The 21,337-nt window shown below is 38.3% G+C and overlaps 1 protein-coding gene across 1 annotated transcript in view; it reads left to right on the forward strand.

Annotated features, from left to right (window-relative positions):
* Positions 1–21,337, forward strand: part of STK3 (serine/threonine kinase 3) — a 140,283-nt gene that overhangs the window by 54,485 nt on the left and 64,461 nt on the right. The window contains exons 7-8 of the mRNA XM_075415805.1: positions 15,908–16,045; positions 18,514–18,639. Coding sequence (XP_075271920.1) covers positions 15,908–16,045; positions 18,514–18,639 — 264 coding nt within the window. The remainder of the gene's footprint in view (positions 1–15,907; positions 16,046–18,513; positions 18,640–21,337) is intronic.

A 21,337-nucleotide genomic window follows, 5' to 3' on the forward strand; every position in this document is an offset into this window, starting at 1 on the left:
GGAAATTCACAGGAACTAACACTTCTCCCTATTCCATGTCAAGCCTTTTCCTTAGGATTTTTATCATTTGTGTTACTTCTCCATTTATTGGCTTCCATAAGGTACTGTTTTTCTTCAGTCGTGCTATATTTGAGTGCTAGAAGCCGTATACAACTAGGAAGTGTACTGGAGCATACTTCAGGTATTCAGAAGCCGTCTGGATGTGGTCCTGGACACCTGCCTCTAGGTGGCCCTGCTTGAGCAGGGGGATTGAACAAGACGACCTCCAGAGGTCTCTTCCAATCTCAACCATTCTGTGACTGGTATCCCTCAGAAATTCTTTTGAGTCTCTAGTAACTTACTTCCATCTGCACCTTTTAATAGAGTCTGTCTTTTTGTTGACCTTGTATCTGCAGAGGAATGGAGCAGTTTGATTAATTCTGTGACTCTTTGTGCAGACTTTTATTGGGATTAAGTTATGGTTTTCTTATGCTGGGAAGCTAACCAGCTGATACTCCCCCCCCCCCAAAAAAAAAAAAAAAAAGTATGCATCCCTCAGGTAACATTATAGATGTGAGACATGCTTTATTTTTCTATTTGGCTATGAATATCTCTTGCCTCTATCTCTGCTATAGGGAGCTCTTTAGATACTATTATCTCAAGCTGGGGATCGTCATGTTGGATAGAGGAATTTCTGTGAAGCCGCTTGAGTGGAATGAATACATAAAATTAGAGCAAGAGAGAGAGGGTGAGATCTTCAGCATTTTGTAAGTGTTCCTTTCTCAGATCTGAAAAGCCTTGACTTGGTAGTTCCAAACATGTGCTGTAAAGTACTGTGCCCTTTGGAGGCTGTTGAACTGAGATGAGTCTTGTTAAGAAGCTCTTTGAGATGCTGTTCATGTGAACTGTGTAGTTTACTTGGTGAACAGGTATCATACTGCTAGAAGAGCCAGGGGTATGAACACTAGCAATATCTGTTGAAGGAGAAAGGAGAAGCCGTTTACATGTAACTGTATATGACTGCCATGTCTTGAAGAACCTTTGCATTCAAAATTCCTTCCCCACTTCTGCCTTGAGGTTTTTTTGTGTAAACTGGGGACAAGCTGCTAGGAATTAGGGGTATGATATGGCCCATTTATATGATGTCAGCATTTCTAGTCACTGCTTCAAACATTGCTATATTGTTTACATACTTGAGTGATTGCAACAGCCACATTGCTAAACTGTAATTTTTCCAGTAATATAGGCTGTAAATTTTAGTTCCCTAAACTGTTTGTGAAGGAATGTTACTTCTGTGTGTACCTACAGTAACAGGGCTTTGCTTTCAGTTGTTTTTTTGCTCTGCGGTGTCAGTCGTTGTAGCGAAGCTATGATGCATATCGTTGAATGGAACAAAATGCAGTAGGTTAAGCTGGACCCTAACATCTAGAAAATGTGATTAGTAAGTAAGTGTTTGGGCAGGGCAGTACAACACAGACCACAGATCAGAATCAAAACCTATAAAATGCTGGCAAAGTTGCCATATGGTATTCCAGGTTAAATAATTTGTGAATCCTGATGGATGCTTGCTATTTTTTTAAAATACATTCTCTCTTCAGGTTTGTTTAAAACCTGGTTTAAGCAAAAAAATTTAGATGCAAGGCCAATTCACACTATTGTGGATTTTTTATCTCGGTGTGTGTATATTTTTCTGGCCTCAAAATGTTACATTTTATACTATGAGCTTTTTTTTTAATTATGTAAAGAATTTTTTTTTGTATGTCCCTGATCCTGTAGAGTGATATAATATACATGCAACTAAGCGGTTTATCTGCATGACTTCTGTGTATTTCCTCTATGGTGTGCAATATTTTGAAGATGATGGCCAAGTCTGGAGGACATCTAATTAGCGTTATTATGCTAATGGCATCTAATTAGCATATGTTGTGTTATGCATCTGTTTCCTGCATTGGGTGAAGTTCGTTAAAAGCTGAGCATATCACATTGGGAGGAAGTAGAGATGAGTACAAAACCTTGAGATGATACAAATAATAACGAACTTGCATACTTCAGTGTGTTGTAGAATAAACAACTAACAGGGCTACTATTTTATAATACATATTACATTTTACTTTAGCAGTTGATACTACTCTTTGAGAGGTGGAAGACTTCTGGAAAGTAAAGATGCCAAATCCAGACAGGATTAGAAAGAATACCACTGACAGATTTACAGTCAGTTACACGAAGTCTAAACTGATATCTTATTTAGTAGCATAGATTTCAATTGTCATTTTGTAGCTAGTGTTTTTGTCAGAAAAGATTGAGCTCTTGATCACAACCGAGACATTAACAAAGACATATTGTTTATTTGCTTCTTGGAGATAAGCTTGAGGATTTTCCTACCCCTCTGGAACTAGTTTGTCTGCATTATCAGTAAAGGTTATTGTATGGCTAATTACACGGCAGTTCAGGTTAATTTAAGAATACAAATATTGTTGCAGAAATAGAAGAAGCTTAGACCATTATTATTTTTAGTGTTCACTAAATCTCCAGTGCTATGTTTTTCTTTTTTACTGTTGTAAGTTCAAATGAGCAGACTTGAAAAGGTTAGTTAGCCACTGGGGATATTAAAAATAAAGTCAAAACGACATTGTTTGTACTTCTTAAATTATTAAAAAGTTTTTTAAATTGAGTGGAGAAAGAGGAAGCAACAACAAACTTTTGGTGAGCTTGTTCATATCTACCACTTCAGGGTGGGAAAGAGATGGCTTTCAAATTAGTACATTTCAACGTGAGAAATCGAGAAGGCGTGCAGAAAAAAAAAGATAGTTTTTAACTTCAGTTCTGTGTTTGATGTTAGTCAAAATGTAACTCAAGCAATTGTGTTCTGTAGCAACTGTATGACCTACCCAGAGGCAATCAGCCACCCCTCCTTTTTTTTTTTAAAAAAAAAAAGCTAATTTGCCCATGTTTAGCTTACTAAATGTCATCTGGACTCAGTAAAAAGCAAGTGACCTGCATTGAATTAGTGTAATTGTAATACAAACAGAACATCTCATAGTTTTGGTCTTATACAGGAAAAGAGAAAGTTGGAGAGATTTTTCAGTTTGATAAATAAAACTGAAGATACGGGGAGCCAACTTTGGCTCGCAGTTCATTTTACCTTTTCACTGTCTTTTTTTAGAAAATAATAATTGGTATTTGAATTTTGTCTGTATATTTTCTCTCTGAAGCATTTCCCTTTCTGGAAGAATCTTCCTTGGGATGTATGTCATGCCGGTTACCAAATCATGACCGATCATTACCAATTCCAGTTTCATCAGACGTGATACCATTTCAGAAAGACAATTTCTTTTTGATTTACCTAGCCTGTCCAGAATTTGGTACATTGTTTTACCTTTGTCATTTGGTAGAATTACTTTTGAATGCCATTCTGTAGTCCCTGTTTTTTGCTTTCTGTTTCAGAGAGCAATGGTTATACCTGCCAAGATGACAAAGTCCCGTGAAGAACTGAAGCATCAGTTCTAGTGATGTATTTGAATTTTAACTCTGATCTTGTGGTTATGTTATTCACTTTGGTTTAAAAGGGGTGTTATTTTTTTTAAATGTAAGACTGTTGTCATTGTGCAAGTAACACTATACCTTGCTTATACTTCTCTTTTCATTTGGTCATTCAAATGTCCAGATTTTACTTTGTGATGCCTCCCACTGCTTGTGTCTGCATTGTGGCCTACGGTGTAAGGAAAAAAATTTAGATTTGCTCTAGCAACTACATTTCTTTACAGGAAAGGATGTAGGTAACTTTTACACTAATCTAGCAATGAAGTTAAGGGGCTACAATGTAAATGATATTTTAGTGAAGCTATTAAGGAGAATGTTGGCAATACTAGCTATGTAAGGACAGTAACACTATTTGCTGTGTGTACCTGGTAGCTGGGAAAGCACCGCTGAGTCTTGTATTCTCTGGGTACCTTGGGTGTAAGTAGAGCAGAGACAGGACAAGTTTTCCTTCTTTGCTTGAAGGTGGACAGAGCTTTAAGATGTGAGAACTTAATATTCAGTTACTCTTTCACAGACTAGAAAATCTTCTGTAATTAACTAGGCATTTCCATTATTTCAGTGAGATCTAGGCATTTAATACCTCTAATATTGTAATGTATCAGTTTAATTTTAGTTCTTAGATTGAACACTGCAAGTGAATGGGTCGTTTTTCTTTGTGCTGCTGGTTGGCTTTTGCTGTCACCTGTTCATCTATTACCTTTATAAACGGTGAAGTAGGAAGGAGCAGACATTGTCGTGATTATTGCTCCTTTGTGTTTCATAAACACAAAACATGATCATCCTGTTTCTGTACCTAGACTGATCAAACATGATAATAATCTTTTTTTTTTTTTTTTTTTTTTTTTTTGAGTTACCAAAGTCACCTTTGGACATCCCCATGAGCTGTTAGCCACTGTAGGTTTTTAAATTCACAGTGTGCAGAGTATTTTGCTAGCAAGACTCTATTCCAGTTGTGACATGACTAGATTAAATTCCCACTTTCTTTTGTGCTGTCTGTAACCCCTGGAAGTATTGACTCATATATAATCCACTTAAAATCAGAGGCAGAGGAGCTGCTGCAGGGAGAGAGAGTGATCTGGGAAGGATGCACGTGGAGTTTCGTAATGCACTCTTCCACTGAACTTTCAGGTTGTACATGGGGAAAATACTATGTCTTCTGAGACTGCATGATTTGCATGAACACAGGACAAGTGGGGAGGTAGTGGTGATGGAAAAGATCTTTGAAACACGTGCCCCAATTTTGATCATACAGTTCTGAAACTGTGTTTGTCCATAATTTCTGGTAGAACACAAGGACAAATTCTGGAACTTCACAGGTAGTTTATTGGAAACTTTCCTACTCTATAACCTGAAGATTCTTTGTTGAAATCTAAACTCATTAGCTGCTCTTCTGTTCTTTATAGACTGAAAAAAAGGAGTATTTTTTCCCCTCTTTGAAGGGGCATTTAACATGTTGGAGACGGTTACCACATTTCTCACTATAGTCGCCTCCCCTTTAGACTAAGCAGTTCTAATCTGTTCAGTCTTTCATTGCAGGCTGTGTTTTTTAATCATAGAATCATAGGTTGGAAAAGACCTCTAAGATCATCAAGTCCAACCATCCACCCAGCACCACTAAACCATGTCCCGAAGTGCCACATCTACACATTTTTTGAACACCTCCAGGGATGGTGACTGAACCACCTCCTTGGGCAGCCTATTCCAATGCTGACCACTCTTTCAGTGAAGAAATATTTCCAAATATCCAGTCTAAACCTCCCCTGATGCAACTTGAGGCCATTGCTTCTCATCTTATCGCTCGTTACTTGGGAGAAGAGACCAACACCTGCCTCACTGCCACCGCCTTTCAGGCAGTTATAGAGAGCAATAAGACCTCCCCTCAGCATCCTCTTCTCCAGACTAAACAGCCCCAGTTCCCTCAGCCGCTCCTCGTAAGACTTGTTCTCTAGACCCCTCACCAGCCTCATTGTCCTTCTCTGGACACGCTCCAGCACCTCAATGTATTTCTTGTACTGAGGGGCCCAAAACTGAACACAGTACTCGAGGTGCGGCCTCACCAGTGCCGAGTACAGGGGCACGATCACCTCCCTACTCCTGCTGGCCACACTGTTCCTGATACAAGCCAGGATGCCCTTGGCCTTCTTGGCCACCTGGGCACACTGCTGGCTCATGTTCAGCTGGCGCGCGACCAAAATACTCCAAGGTCCTTTTCCACTGTGCAGCTTTCCAGCCACTCCTCCCCAAGCCTGTAGCGTTGCACGGGGTTGTTGTGACCCAAGTGCAGGACCTGGCATTTGGCCTTTTTGAACCTCATACAGTTGGCCTCGGCCCATCGATCCAGCCTGTCCAGATCCCTCTACAGACCCTTCTTACCCTCGAGCAGATCGACACTCCCGCCCAGCTTCTTGTCATCTGCAAACTTCCTGAGGGAGCACTCAGTCCCCTCATCCAGATCATTGATAAAGATGTTACACAAGGCCGGACCCAAAACTGAGCCCTGGGGAACACCACTTGTGACCAGCCACCAGCTGGCTTTTACTCCATTCACTACCACTCTCTGTGCTTGGCCATTCAGCCAGTTCTTTACCCAGTGAAGAATAAATATCTAAATATCTAAGCATTATAGTTGCTCTCTTCTGAACCATTTTCAGTTGGTTCACATGTCTCTGAACACAATACTGCTGCTGGAGCTCTAACATATCCTGAATAAAGAACAACTACTGCATATTTCTTGAATGCCTTCTGTCATTACTACTGTGTGTGGTTATGGCAGAGGTTTCACATTTAATGTCCAGCGAGTTTACTACTGCTTTTTCTCACAAATATAAGTTACTCACTCCTTGACTCTTTTATTAGTAAATATAATTGCAAATGCAATTTTTCCATTTCATGTCTGAGTAAACGTTAATGTATTTCTGGATGTAAACACTGCCTCATTTTCTCAGAAACTGCAGAAAATACTGTGGGAAGAAGAGAAAAGATTTTATTAGTTAAGTAAGCTGTATCGTTGGAGTTTCCTTGGAGGGAAAGTAAGTTTCTTAATCTGGGTAACAGAATTGGAACATTGTAGGCATTATGTCTGAATTTTCAAGATAGTACTGGATCAGGAGTAAAAGAAACTATGGTGAAAGAAGACTAAATTAATCAAAAGAGAATTCCCGGGATTCAGTCACGTAATGCACTTGCAGACCCATGTACTTGTTTTGTAACGCATAAGAAACTAGCTGTTCAAATTCAATACTGAAAAAATAAAAAGTTGTTCAGGTTCAAGACTCTTATGTTGTAGATCTCTTGGATTCTGTGAAAGTGGGGTTTTAAGTGATAGCAGGATGCTTCTATCTGAGAGGTACCAACATTCATGAAGACACCTTCTTCCTCTTTTGATTCCTGGACACCTGTGTGGCTGAGGAATATCCTTTAGGCAGCGAGTTGCCTGGCTTTTGAGCAGAGATCTGCCGTAATGTTTAATTTGTTCAGAGAGGCTCTTAAATGTTGGTGAAGTTCCCTGAGGGCTATGGTAGAACCTATAACTGGCTAGTGGTCTGAAGTGGCCCTGTCTGTCTATTATGGTGATTTCCTCACAAAGAACAGGTGTTGCCTGTCACTATCAGAAGGAAATTTTCTCCTATACAACTATGTTTAAAAGTACCTTTTCCAAGTCTGTGTCAAGTAAAAATTTAATTACAACCTTATACCACTACATCACATACTTCTTTCAGTCTAAAGACAGCTTAATATCTGTTTCTTCTTTTCTGCCACAAAAAAAAATCTACTAAACTTCCCCTCCTCAAAAAAAAAAAAAAATCTTATATAAACCACTTGTGCATATACGCGTGTACCCTTACTCCTTCTCCTGATTAAATGTCTCTTGCTCACACAATGCTGAAATTGAGGGTACTTTTCAGAACAGCAATCATGAGTTAATTTGTCGCTCACATAGGTTTTCCTTTTGGTGAATGAAATCATTGGAAATACTGTCCTAGGTGGTGTCTGAATGCTGCAGTTCCTTTCACGTGTTTGAAACTCATATGGGTGTTTGTAAGACTTGCTGACTTTATTGTCTTGTTTTCTGGGTAGTGTTTGGATTTTTTTTTAGTTGTCATGATTTTTTTGTTGTTGCTGTTTTGGGGGTTGGTTGGTTTATTTGTTTGTCCCTGGTTACTGTAAAAATGTGGAGATGTGTAATTAGTTTGGATGTGAACTTTCAATATAACCTTTCAATAAAATGTTAAGTAATTATACGGTTTTGCACCTATATGGGATTATTTGCAAGTTAGATATTTTTTCTCTGAAAATGGCAATAAAAAACAAAAATTCAAAACCTTTAGCTGCCTGGGGTAGTTTAAGCACAGAATCTTGAGTGGTCTGAAAGTAGTTTTGTTTTCAGTGAATGCCTTTGCTTTAAAAATAGTGTAATTTCACTAAATTAAATAGTGGTTATCTAAACCACCCTCCCTCTCCCACCCCTAAAAACCCCCAAAGAAAAACAAAAAACCCAACCAAGTCAATGAACAGTTAAACCTTCGTGAGATTGCAGGTATTTCCATGCTTTATTTTTCATTTCTACAGACTTTTGAAAGGCATTTGTTGCCCTTCTTTAAAGCCTTGCTATCTAAGTTGAAGGAGGAGAGAATTTTGAGGATCAGATTACTGGCTGTCTCTTCTATTGTAGCTTCACAGAGGTCAATGGATTTGTAACCTTGCAGTTGAAATGAGAACTTGAATGATGTATCTCTAAACAAACAGGAAATGGGAGGACAATGTTCAGTTGAATGGCAGAATTCAAGAATATGTTGTGCTGAAGAGCTGAGTTCAGTCAATCGAAATGGCCCTACTGAATTGGATAGAAACACTCAAACTATTCCATTTTAAAGTAGAAGATGGAAAGATGGGACAAGGTAATAGCTGAAAAACCTGGAGGCAAAAGCCATGAAGAGTTCCCCAAATCATAGGGCATTACTTAAATACGTTGGAAGAAGGCATGGAGAAATATTGATAAATCTGCTGGACTTGAATGGAGAAGAGCAAGAAATAAGCAAGCAAAAGAAGGCCACTGCAGATAAACAAAGTTGTTTCTTTGCACGCGACTCCATGAAATCATTTGTTGAGTTGCTTCCAGATGTCTTTGGATAGGACAAGTGAAGACTTACAAGAGGTCAAGAAACTTTCAGAAACAAAACAAAACAAAAAAAAACCCTGGTTAAACTGGTAAATTAACTGGCAGTAGGACAGCAAGCTGAGATGATATTTCTGGGAAAAGGTTGGTGGCAATAAATATTTTTATTATTCATCTGAAAAAAGGATTTGATAATGAACAGACAAATGCAGATGACACAGTCCTTTTAGATGAGTTAGCAGGGGGAACTTGCTCTTTGTCTTGCTGATTGGATAACAGCCAGTGCAATAAATTCTGTCTTTTAAATATACCCATGCAGATTTGTCTCAGGATATGCTAGAACTTTAAAGTTACGGTATGCGATGGGATTTAAAAATCAGCTGTAAAAGCTGGCTTCTTCAAAACCAGTTAAAAAAAAAACCCAAACTGAATGAACTTGTAGCCTTAGAATACCAACTTATTTAAGCTGTTGTCACAGAACAAATTATCTGTAATACTCTCTTGGAAATTTAAATCCATTTTTTTTTAAAGGAGATGTCTTAGAATCATAGAATATCTGAAGTTGGAAGGGACCCATAAATATCAAGCAGCTCCCGCCTTTAGTAGAAAGAGTAAGTTCAGAGGTGAATCTTGAGGTACAGTTCTGTTGCATGACGTTGCTAGCAAGGCAAGGGTTGATACTTTTCAGTAGATTTACAATTGCACTTACTATTGCCAAATGTTTGAGATTGGTATCTTTACATTCCTGACCTATTGTAACGCTGTCAAAATGTTAGGAACTTACTAGCAATAATAAATATACAGGTCAATATAAATGGCTTATCTTTCAGTAACACATCTTTGCTGTTAATCATGTGATTATTCTTTCCATTACGTATTTTTTCTCTGTGTTTATTACTTTATTACTTTACATCTTAAGTACATCATACTTTGCTTTGAACAGCAAAGGTCATCATTTCAGAGGGAAACTTGTAACAGTGAATGGCTGTTAAACCATTGGTTAACAGTTTGGGGATTTTTTGTTTGTTTGTTTTTCTGTTCTGGTGTTTTATTATATTTTTTAAAATGCTCCTAGTGTTAATATGTGAGGTGTCTGTCACTTTATCCTAAAACAATTTGAATGTCATGTTTACTGTATGTAGTATTGTGTACGTGATTTAATCAGTCGTCACTACTAAATAACTATCGAGGTGAGTGCAATAGAATTGCGTGTTAAATGTCAAATATATTTCCCATCAGAAAAAAAAATTATCAATTATGATTTGTCCAGAAGTTCTCTGGACTGAATCTCCACTTATCGCTTCCTGCATTTAGATAGAGCTGTGTTGATCATTCTAGCTGTGTTTCACTGGGAGCTTGTGGGACAGGTGGCTGTAACAGCATGGCATTCTTGTTCTGCCACTTGGTTGGATGAACAATCATTGCTGACTCTCAGTGAAGAAAGTGCCGTTGTGGTTGAACACTGATAGGAATATGTAAGTTTTCACTTAATGTTGGAAACATAGTTTTATTGCTAGGAGTAGGTGTTTTTTAATATTTGGTACTATCAGTTTTTTGAATTTTGTGAAAGGGGAAGACTGTTTCCTTTCTGTTTTGGTGATCTAGCTTTCAGAATAATGAAATTGCTGATTTGTTTTTTGTAGGTGTGTGTGTTGTTTTTTTTTTTTTTTCCCCAGATGGCATTTCCAAGCATTTTGCTTTTGATAATTTATTATTAAAGTCAACTGAAAAATAAGTAACTTTAATGAACTCCTCCCCCCCCCAATTAGTAACAGCTTCTTAAATATTTTAGCTTAAACTAAAAATGTGTTTTAGCTAAGATATGGGAGAAGTGGTTATCCATTGGGTGGCTAGATCAGTCTGGAGTATTTAATCACTGAATGTATCTTCAATAAATGCTTTTTATGACACACAGTTTCAAAAAAAGTGTTAGTGATAAATTAAGAGGATGAAATTTGTTTGACAACTTTTGCATTTCTATGGTCTTTAATTCAGGGTAAATTTGTCGGCTTTTTTTGTGCAAAACTGAAATGAATGCTCTGTTCTAGTGTGTTTCTTCAGGCTGCTTCTCTGTTAGAAGTATGCAAGGTGAGACAGGCAGTGAAGATTAAGAAAATAGCACTGCATGGGCCGCTGGATGCACAGTTTTGATTTGAGTGGTTCCTTCTTGATCTCTGTAGTTCATGTTGCTCTTATCACTGAGGTTGGTAAAGAGCAGCACTTGCCCCCCCAAAAGGAAGATGTGGTTGGATGAGTGAAACTTGGTGTGTGACTGAGAAGCCACGTTTTTTTCTTTCCGAAAAGAAAGAGTGAAAATTGGTATTGCCTGTAAGTAATATTTCACACAGAAAGATAGTTAAATTTTTCAAACATTTTGAATCCCACATTCAGATTCTAGTCAGGGGTTTTATCAAACGCGGGGTATACTGAGAATCTCCTTGGGTCAAGTGTCTAATAGATGTCTGATGGAACCAGACCTGTTTGTAATTCTGCACGGAAAGTGTGAGCGTGCTGAAAACTCTTCATGAACTTCTGTGTATGCAGATGGGAGGAAGAAGCTGGTGATTTTTAGGGTGCTTCTAACAAATTTATTACCTACACTGAAGCAGATCATAAACTGACTTACTTGTCTTTGGCACTGGAGGTGTTGTTCAGTAACTTTATTTTTCACTTTGTAACAATATTGTAGTTCTGAATTGAAACAAACAAAAAATGCTCAACAAAGCAAACCAGCTGGTGTCTTGCCCTTCTCGTCCATGGTGGTGTTTCATCTCGAGACAGCTAATGAATTGTGTAATTGAATAATTAGTGGTGTTTCAGTAGCCTTTTTGAAGGCTTTTCAAGAAAGGAGGGAAGGTCTACATGACAAAGAAGAGAAAAACGTTACTTTCAGCTGTTTCTTTGTTTCTAAAGTTAATAAAATGTTAAGATTAAATATTTAACACCCCCAACCTTAAACAGGTTTTTGTACTCTAAAATGTGTTACTGAGTTTTAATGTATTTTGGAGTTCTGCAGTAGATTGATAAACTAAATAGTATCATTGTGGTGTCAGAAACTATGGAGTCACAAACTGCCTGTGGATGTCTGATATCCTTAATGTCTTTATAAAAAAGTTTCTGTAGGTTCTAGCAATGGAACTTCACAGCATGAAAATTATAAAATCACCACAGTATAAAAATCTTTGCTGTTTCCTTCAGTAGCATTCATGATCCTGGGCAAATAATAACAGTAAAAGTTATACTTTTGGTTTCCTGCTGTTTATTTCAAGTCATTTATTTTAACTAGGTTATTCAAGGAGCTAAAACCCAAAAGACATATTCCCTCTACCAAATTGCTGTTGATCATTTAATGTGTTCGTGGGTTCTGTGAAATACAGATGTATGATTCTATGATTCTTTCTACGATTCTATGATTCTATGTATTACCCTGACTGATGGGAAGAATGAGCTGCACGGATTTTCTGATTAGGAAACTCCAAATCCGGTATACGAGGGTCTCATTTTTCTTCTGGTGTTTCCTACTTCATCATCACCATAATCACATTTTCACGCCAATAAAATTGTCCATAAAAAGCCTTCATGAAAAAGTGTTTACAGCCTGAATTTCATTTTAGATACTAGGGCCTTTAAGAATACTAAAAAGAAAATCATGTCTCACTTGCGCAGTTCTGCTCTCATTTAAGACCTGGTCCTCAGTCCAATATTCAGTTTAACTGTAGCTGCTGGTTATCGGACAGGTTAGTGCTTCCAGGCAGCAGTTACGGCACAAACTGCTTTAGACTGTCTAGTGCCCCATTCAGAAGTGGCCACTGAAAGCTGCCCCGGGTGATGCCTCTTCTGCCCCATCTTTTGTCACGTATATACTGTAATCTGCCTTGGATTCTGGTTTCACTGCAGGGTGTAGGACTTGCCTCAGAGCAGTATATGCAAGATGATTCAATGTAGAGTTGGACACAGGGTTCAGAGGTGGAAGGGCCAGTTCAGGACAAATTTGGAATGGACTCTGTTATAGACAGGTGAAGACAAACACTGATTAAGCTGCCATGGTCCCTCAGGCCCCAGTTCTGATGTCTTGCAGCATAGAGATTTATTTATTTTAAAAGGATGATTGAATGGTTAAAACTGAAGACTGAGTCACACAATCGAACACCTTGGCTGTATATTTGATGTGTTTACTTGAGTAAGACTTGCCAGTCTGTCTCAGATGAAATGTGGAAGGTGATGTTGAAGATGGGAGACAGGGAAAAATTACCCCCAGCTCTTTGGTAGCATATCAGAGCCTCCCCCCTCTGTTGAACAATTTCCCCCTAATGTTTCCTGTAGTTGTTACTGCCAGTTCAGGCTGTGTAATTGAGTGGATGGTAGCTTGTATTTGGTTTGTCTTTTAAGCAACAGTTGCCTAACACTGGCTGTATGAGCATTGCCATCAGCCCTACTGTGAGAGCTGAACTAATACCAGTAGCTGTGGGGAAACTTCCAGAGAAAATTACTAGTGGAGTGGAGGCAAAAAATTACTACAGGTAATAGTTTGAGGGAACGCAGGGGCTGGAGAAATACAGGGTAAGATGGAAGAAGCATGGAAAAAAGAAGTCTCTTAGATTTCCTGCTTCCTTCGGCACCCGTGGAACAGAGTGAATGAAACAGCTTAGTTTTGTTTTAAAGTAGGACAGAGTTCCTTTAGGATAGAAAAGATGTATTTGACAAGAAGTGGAAGTAAAAATGAGGAATAAGTTCCTGTCAGATAAGTGTGTTGTTTTTATTCCTGGAGATTTGGGACTAGCTTTATAATTCTCCAGTGATTGCTTTGCAGACTTCTTGGAAGGAAACAAAAGTAGTTGGAAGCCAAATCATAGAGTGTTTTGAAAGAGTGAGGGAGCTTAACTTTTATGCAGAGAAATGTGCAAGCCAAAATGAGAAAGTAGAGGGGGAAGATGGAATTGAAAATGAGCATTTTGGGCTAGTTACTGAAAGGCAGTGCTCAGAGCTGGGGGGGAGGGGTACATGCTAGCAAGTGCATGGCGTAATTAGCAAGTTTGACTAAACATTTGGAATATGTAGTTTCTATATGTTTTCTTGCACTACAGAAACGCATCTAAATATTTTTTTTCAGCTAACACAGCTCATGTCACGTACCAAGATTTAAAGAAGCCTACAGTTTAAACATTAAATAAATACACGTTTCTGAAGTAGGTATTTTCAACAAACATACAAAGCATAAATGTGGATTTAGGACCCTAACTCTAGCTCTTGAATATCTCCTTCTGTGACTTTTATTGCCTGCCATAAAAGAATGATTCATGAATTCCCTCTTTCTTCTCATTGTCCTTTGTGAATTATAAAAAAGTCACTTCTTTGCTGTGGTTCTTAATTGCTGTGTAGTTGATGAAAATAATTGACAAAGGCAAATATTTTTCCCAGAACACTGTAACTGAGTAGGACCCTGAAACTAAGCTTTGCTTACCTGCTGAGAGACAGGTTGATGTTTATTAACAGGAGGTATACATTTTGACACCACGTAAACAGAAGTTACTAGCCATCTGTTACAGCTGTGTGTTTTCTATAGCTACTGCAGAGCTAGCTGTTAAGAGTAGCTAAAGATAAGATTAAAAGTCATCAGTTCAAAGTTCAGAGGAGATCACTACCTTCAAGGACAAGAAACAGCTGAATTTGTTAGCCACTGCTTTAAACCAGAAGCACTTCACTTGCACTGACAATTAAACTTGTCTCACAAGTGAAGTAGGTAAGGCCAATTATGGGGTCGTAGTGTGCCACGGTTCCTGAGTTCGTATGCTAGTTTGGCACGGCTGCCCACTGAAAATATAAAGCTATTGTAGTATTCGTCTTTATTACACAAAATGCCCAGGTCTCCTCTTCTAATTCTTGTATTAGGAAGATAAGGAAATTAGTTTTGTAAATGTTTAAGTATTTGAATTAAATTATTTCAGTATTGAATAGTTTTCATTAAAATTATGGTAAAGAGTTTTTGCATAATTTTGCATGGGTTTTGCTTTTCTTCAGCATGAGAAGAATTTTAGAATGAGGGTTTAAACAAGTTAAACCAACTTTCAAGGCCAGTCAGGCTTCTTAAGAAGTTATGGATAAAATCTCAGGAAGTTCCCTCTCCTTGCTCCCCGAGTTTCAAACACAGGCTGAAGCTTTTGGTGCCTCGGCTGTATTAACAGTGTGTGTACTTTGTCGTTTCAATTTTTTTGCCTTTTCCGAGTATGCTTGTGCTTGTAGAAAAACAAATGAAGATCTTTTACTCTCTTTCACTTTGGAAAAAGTGGTTGAATTGAACCTGGTTTTAGAAGAAAATAATAGCTTTATTATTTCTGTAAGTAGACCTAGCTCTGAATAGTGTGTTGCTGTCATGTGTAAATCTTAAGCAATGATACTGAAGGAATTTGAGATCTTACATATAGAAGTTCAAAATTTCCCATTATTTTACAGTAGTCTCTCAGAATTGTACTGCTTTTTCTTCCCCACCTAGAAGTGTAAATCTATAATTAGAGGAAAACCTGGATAAAATCATAAAGAAAATGGCACAATATATATATCTTAACTAGGACAAACTTTTTTTTTATATAGCATGAATCTTTTTCTAGTCGAAAAATCTGTCTGCAATGGTTCTCCACAGCGTGAAATTTCTGTTATGTAGGTAAAATGCTCCCTTTTCAATTTCAAGTAAATTCTCACTGCTAGTAGACAAGTTACTTGATTATTTTATTTTTGTTGTCTTTTAGTGTTGCCTTTAGGTCTTTTAGCATACATTTCTAAACATAATTAGGAAAAGGAAGTTTTAAAACTGCATCTGAAGAATTATGAATGCAAAAGGAAATAGTAATCCTACCAAATTTCCTAAGCAATTCTGCAATACAATTAAAACAGTAAGAGCAGAAGGTGAATTTGGCTTTTCACAGCAACTTTATATGTGTCTGTTTAAACAAGCAGTGCTGTCATTTGTTCTAAGAATTTCCAAAAGAACAAAATAATCTCTTGAGATAGATAAACAGCAATAGATAAAATAACGAGTGATGTTCTCAGTGGGGTACAGTTTAAATAGAGAAAATTTAATGGGAAGTAGCTACATTAGTAGCAGATGGATTTACTTCCTGAATCTCGGTCCGAGTGGAAATCGGAGCTTACTTAAAATTTGTCTTCCAGATTCTTAGCCTGATAAGAAAGGTGGATGAAGCAATTTATTTACTTGGCTTTGGTGCTCTGACGATGTGTTTTGTTTAAACTCGCTATTGTTGTTTGATTTTTATCTAGGCTATTTTTATGATTCCTACAAATCCCCCTCCAACCTTCCGGAAGCCAGAGCTCTGGTCTGATGAATTCACAGATTTTGTGAAGAAATGCTTAGTGAAAAATCCTGAACAAAGAGCTACAGCAACACAGCTGCTGCAGGTCAGTAAGTTACTGAAGAAATGCAAGCTTTATGGCTTTTTTGTCTAGTCTCAAACCAGAACTGTTGTGAAAATTTCTAAGGGCAAATCTCATTTTAACTATTATCATGCCTTCTTTCTTTTGCACTTTGTGGTCTTTTCTCTGTCAGCTCCTGTATTTCTACCCCAATTTCATTTCTCCTTTGTCGCTTCTAAAAATTAATTGCTCTTTATATAGTCTAGGGCTGGTTCTTGCTAGTAAAATTAGATCCTTGCTCTGTGGTTAGAGGCCTTCAATAGATCTCAGGATTTAGGCAAGTGTGAAGTAAAGGAATTGAGCCTAGATTACCCCTCAGTGTGGACCACCCATGGAGTATAGTCAATCTGCCCTTCTGGTCATGTGAAATCAAGCAGACAGGTTGCTCTGTTTCTTAGAAGGATCTGATGCAGATGGACAGTATCGGGAGTTTGTTCCTGGCCTGAGTTATACCAAGTGGGTACTTTTAAATTTGAGCGACAGTTGATGGTATGGACTTCCGGAGCCAGGGCAGGGTGTGACAGGCATTTCCCCGCTCACTGACTTGTGCTTCTAGTAGCTGCCAAAATTTATCAGTTGCATCTTTTTGATACTGAGACAGAAAAAAAGCAGAGAGATTTAAAGAACTACAAAAATCAAACAGGAGGGGAGTGATCTATCGAGAAAGATTTAGTCTGTGAAATGGACATAATTTTACAGGGGCCACACATTTTAGCGCATGGGGGAGAGAGAAAATGCGAAGAAAGCTTGCTCCTTTTACCTGCTGTTTGTATTATCCACTGCCTTCATGGCTGTTATAATAAGCCTACAAGTAACTAAGGAGAAACAAGGAACAAAGGTAGTGAAAGAGCAGGGATAAACAAGATTTCTTGGAAAATTATAATAGGTTCCATGATGATTGAAATGGCATCTAAAATTTCCTGTAAATAAGCTTGCTTTGATAATGAGGCAGAAGTGAAAAATTTTCTAGGTCCTTTGCTCCTTTTACTTTACTGATTCCTAATTTATTAAACTTTTGGATAATTTAGGGATCTTTTATGCTTTTCACTGCTATTCATAAATATTGTTCTTAATTTTCTTTGCTCATCAATCTACATAAGAATCTGATCTTCTGAAATTTAATCTGTAAGACACTCATGCTAAACTTATTCTGTCTCTAGCTACCAATAGCCTTTTTTAAAATTTGAATTCCGGTGAACTGCGCTACAAGGAGAACATAAAAATTTTGCAAAGTAGTTTCCAGTATTAGATCATCAAATTAATGAGTCAAGTTAGGAATATTTTATTTTCCACCAAAATGTAGACTGCAAGGAGAGTAAAAATTGAAAGTTACAGATTTTCATATGATGTATGAATCAGTACATGAGACCTTAAAGATTTGAAGTTCATATGGTTAGCTGAATATCAGCAGCTGGATAGAAGAGACTTGAATTAATGTATGCAAGTAAGGAGAGAGGGTAAATTAAAAAAAAAGATTCAGTATGTTTCTTTCCACATGCTTACTGGCCACAAAACCCAGCACTGTGTCCAGCACAAGTGTGTGTTGCCTTTTGCTGCAGCTGGAATTTGGAGCATGTGTGATGGAGCTGGAGGTGCTGTGGATGTGTGTAAGTGGGAATGAAAGTACTGCTTGTGGGGAGAGATCATGGAGGAAAAAGGAGAGTAACTGGGTTAATATATCAAGGGGGGAGATAATAGGTGTAGGACACTAGTCCTTATCAATTCTGTTCTTCGTGAAACAATTTTTTAATATTGAATATACATTTCCAAGGTGTTCAGAGTTAGGTTTTGGCTAAATTGTATTTGCATATAATTATGCAAAAATCAGAATTCTTCTAACAGTAGATGTTTACTAGAGAGCAAAATAAATATAAGTGGTATCATGCGTATGTTGTCTTAAAGGAAGAAGTGATGTTTTAAATGGCCTTAAATTAAAAATTAATCTTCCTGCTAAAAGTAAGGTTTTTCTTGCTTGTTTCACATTTCAGCATCATAGATCAAGAAATGTTTTATGGCATATAAAATACAGTTTTTTTGAAGTAGGCAGCCATAGTTGCTCTGCTTGCGTTCACTAATTTATGCTGTCAGTTTGTTAAGATTAATTAAATTCTGTAACTGAATATCTGAAAAAGTTTATTTTTCTATGTCAGTCACCACTCTGTTTCCTACTTACTGCACGTTTCCTTTGGACAATTATGTCCTTAACTGTAAAACATTAGTTACATGATTACATTTCTCAAGCCTTACTGTTATTAAAAATAGTTAAAGTAAAATCTTAGTTATGAAGCAGCTAAAAAACATTGTATGTTGTGTTAGTGTAGATTTTAATTATTGTGTAATGTGAAATACTTTTTAACACTGAAATATGTGATGTTGAATAATAGTGGTAATTACATCTCAAGCGTAGCTATTGTAATGATGTTATATAATTTAATGAATTTTTTTTTTCCTAGCATACATTTATTAAGAATGCCAAGCCAGTTTCAATTTTAAGAGACCTGATCACTGAAGCTATGGAGATAAAGGCAAAGCGACATGAGGAACAGCAGAGAGAACTGGAAGAGGAGGAAGAAAATTCGGTGTGTACCTTGTTTGCTATAACTATCTGTACGTCATAGGTAAGGTGCTGTTTTTCCCCCCTACTTCCTGTACTTGTCTTCAAATACTTTGTTTACCAGGTTTCTACCTGGTTTTTAGCCTATGAGGACTGAGTATTCCACTCTTATTTATGATGAGTAATGCTGCTGTGAGCAATGCCATATTGACCCAGCATTCAGCACTATTCTGTGAGATGTCCTAGTAAAAAATTTTTCTAGGAGGTGGGAAGAGAAACCACGTCAACTTCAGCTGCTCAGACTAACATAAAAAAACCAAACAAATACCCCCCTCCCCCCCAGACCCCTGAAGTTGTTCAGGTTCTACTTTCACATAATGGGCTTCTAGACATGTGGTGTAATATTCAGTTCAGGGCACTTAGTTCTTTCCCCCCCCCCCCCCCCCCCCCCCCTTTTTAAAGTCTAATACACGGAACAGTTAGTTAGGTTATGAAGCACAGTAAATAGTTACTACAATACGGTTTGAATCAAATTGCGCCTATAAATGGTGACAGCATTTCATTCCTTGGATGACATTGTCAGCATATGTTTGAAGAGAGAAGCAGGTCATGTGATAAATAGGTTGCATTTAGAATTGTTTGGCAATGTTAGGAAGAAGTCAGCGTTCCTGGCATTATTACTCTCCCTACATGATTAATTTTAGGGCAGTCTTGTGCAATGCAGCAGTATGTGCTTCAAAGAAGTGTATTGCCACACGTACAATGAGAGCCAAGGTCATTCAGGAATAACACACAAGAGAAGATGGAGACTGGAATGTCAGTAGAAATCTTACAGCTTCGAGCAAACAGAAAAGGGCAGTGCAGTAATGCAGTCTGCCCTGTCCCAAATTGTAGAATCTTTATGTGTTACAGAGTGTTAGGTAATGATCTGTATATAAGAATACTTTTCAAGCAGATTCTGTGGGGTGTTTTGTATCCTAACAGACAGCATGGTCTTTAGTTTGCTGGATGTTTTTCTGTTTTAAGAGAATGTTCTAAGAGTATTGATAGCTTGTGTTTAAAGATGGTTTACTCTGGATTGTATTTGCTTAGTAATAAAACAGGCAGGGAAGGTTTGGATTATTTTTTTTATGTTAGGTAATGTTGTCTGTGTGGAGATGTGTGACTTGACATGCAGAGTTGATGTTTGAGTTGATGTATTGAATAGTTGATCTCTGAAGAGACTGGTTTATTACCTAGATGAAAACTTAATGTCTTTACTATCATGTGTTCCTCCCTACTATTGCCTTCTGGACTGTAGACCTTAAACACTTGAGTGTTGTTGATGTATTTTACATCAACCTAAAATTAGGTATGACATCTAATTACTTGGTCTGAGGTTCAAATGGTCAGATGGGGAATTGGCTTGCCAGCCAGGGACGAAACAATCTATGCCAGCTCAGTCCGTGGTGTATACCTCCCAGTACTGGGTGGAAGGGTGCAACACAAGTTTGGTCCACCTCAACTGAAGAAGCCAGAATGTAACACTAAATTTCCTCCCCTCCTCCCCCCAGATTATTCAGTGTTTGATATAAGGAAACCTCAAATTCAGGATTGGGGCAGGAGTCTGTTACATATATCACCGTTGCAGCAGATGGGAGTTTTGCCATGTGCTTTTTGTGGTGCAGTCAGGGAATGGGTTATGAGTTAAAAAGACAGCGAGACTCTGCTTGTCGCTCAGTGTAAAGGTAGGTGACTCAAATCTGAAAATAACAAAGTATGTTTGGTTAGCAGGGCTGAGAGACCAGAGTCACAGAATAGTTGGGGATGGAAGGTACCAGTGGAAGTCATCTGGTCTAACTCCCCTACTCAAGCAGGGCCACCTAGAGCTGGTTGTCTCGGACTGTGTCCACACAGCTTTTGAATATTTCCAAAGAGGGAGACTCCCACTACCTCCCTGGGCAGCTTGTGCCTGTACTCGGTCACCCTCACAGTAAAAAAGCGTTTCCTAATGTTCAGAGGGAACCTCCTGTGTTTTAGTGTGTGCCCGTTGCCTCTGGTCCTGGCACTGGCCACCACTGAAAAGAGCCTGGCTTCATTCTCTTTGCGCCATTCCTTCAGATATGTGTACACAGTGATGAGGTCCTCCTTGAGCTTTCTCTTCTCCAGACTGAACAGCCCCAGCTGTCTTAGCCTCTCCTCATAGGAGAGATGCTCCAGCCCCTGAATCATCTTTACGGCCCTTTGTGGGACTGTCTCCGGTATGCCCATGTCTCTCCTGTACTGGGGAGCCCAGAAGTGGGCCCAGCACTCCGGGTTGTCCTCACCAGTGCTGAGGAGAGGGGAAGGATCGCCTCCCTCCGCCTGCTGGTAACACTCTGCCTAATGCAGCCCAGTGTACTGTTTGCCACCTTTGCGGCAAGGCTGTGCTGCTCTTAAAAATAAGTGCAGTTGTAGTCTGTGGAAATGCTAAGTCTGTCATTTTTTTACTTATACTGACAGAATTTTAGGGACTGTAATCATATACCAGTGCATGAGCATCAACAAACCCAGAACCAGAAGTCAGCCTCTGCTTGAAGAAATTGCTTTTACATTTAAGGCAGAATGTCAAAGTGGATGACAGAGACACAGGCAGAGGAGGTATAAGAGTCAGCATGGGAAGCTCTGGCATTATCATGCCTTGCTGAATTTTTTTGGGGGATCATAATGTAGAGGAGTTTTAAAGGACAACAATGTCAGTTTTG

The sequence above is a fragment of the Opisthocomus hoazin genome, chromosome 3 (genome assembly GCF_030867145.1).
Source record: "Opisthocomus hoazin isolate bOpiHoa1 chromosome 3, bOpiHoa1.hap1, whole genome shotgun sequence".
NCBI lineage: Eukaryota > Metazoa > Chordata > Aves > Opisthocomiformes > Opisthocomidae > Opisthocomus > Opisthocomus hoazin.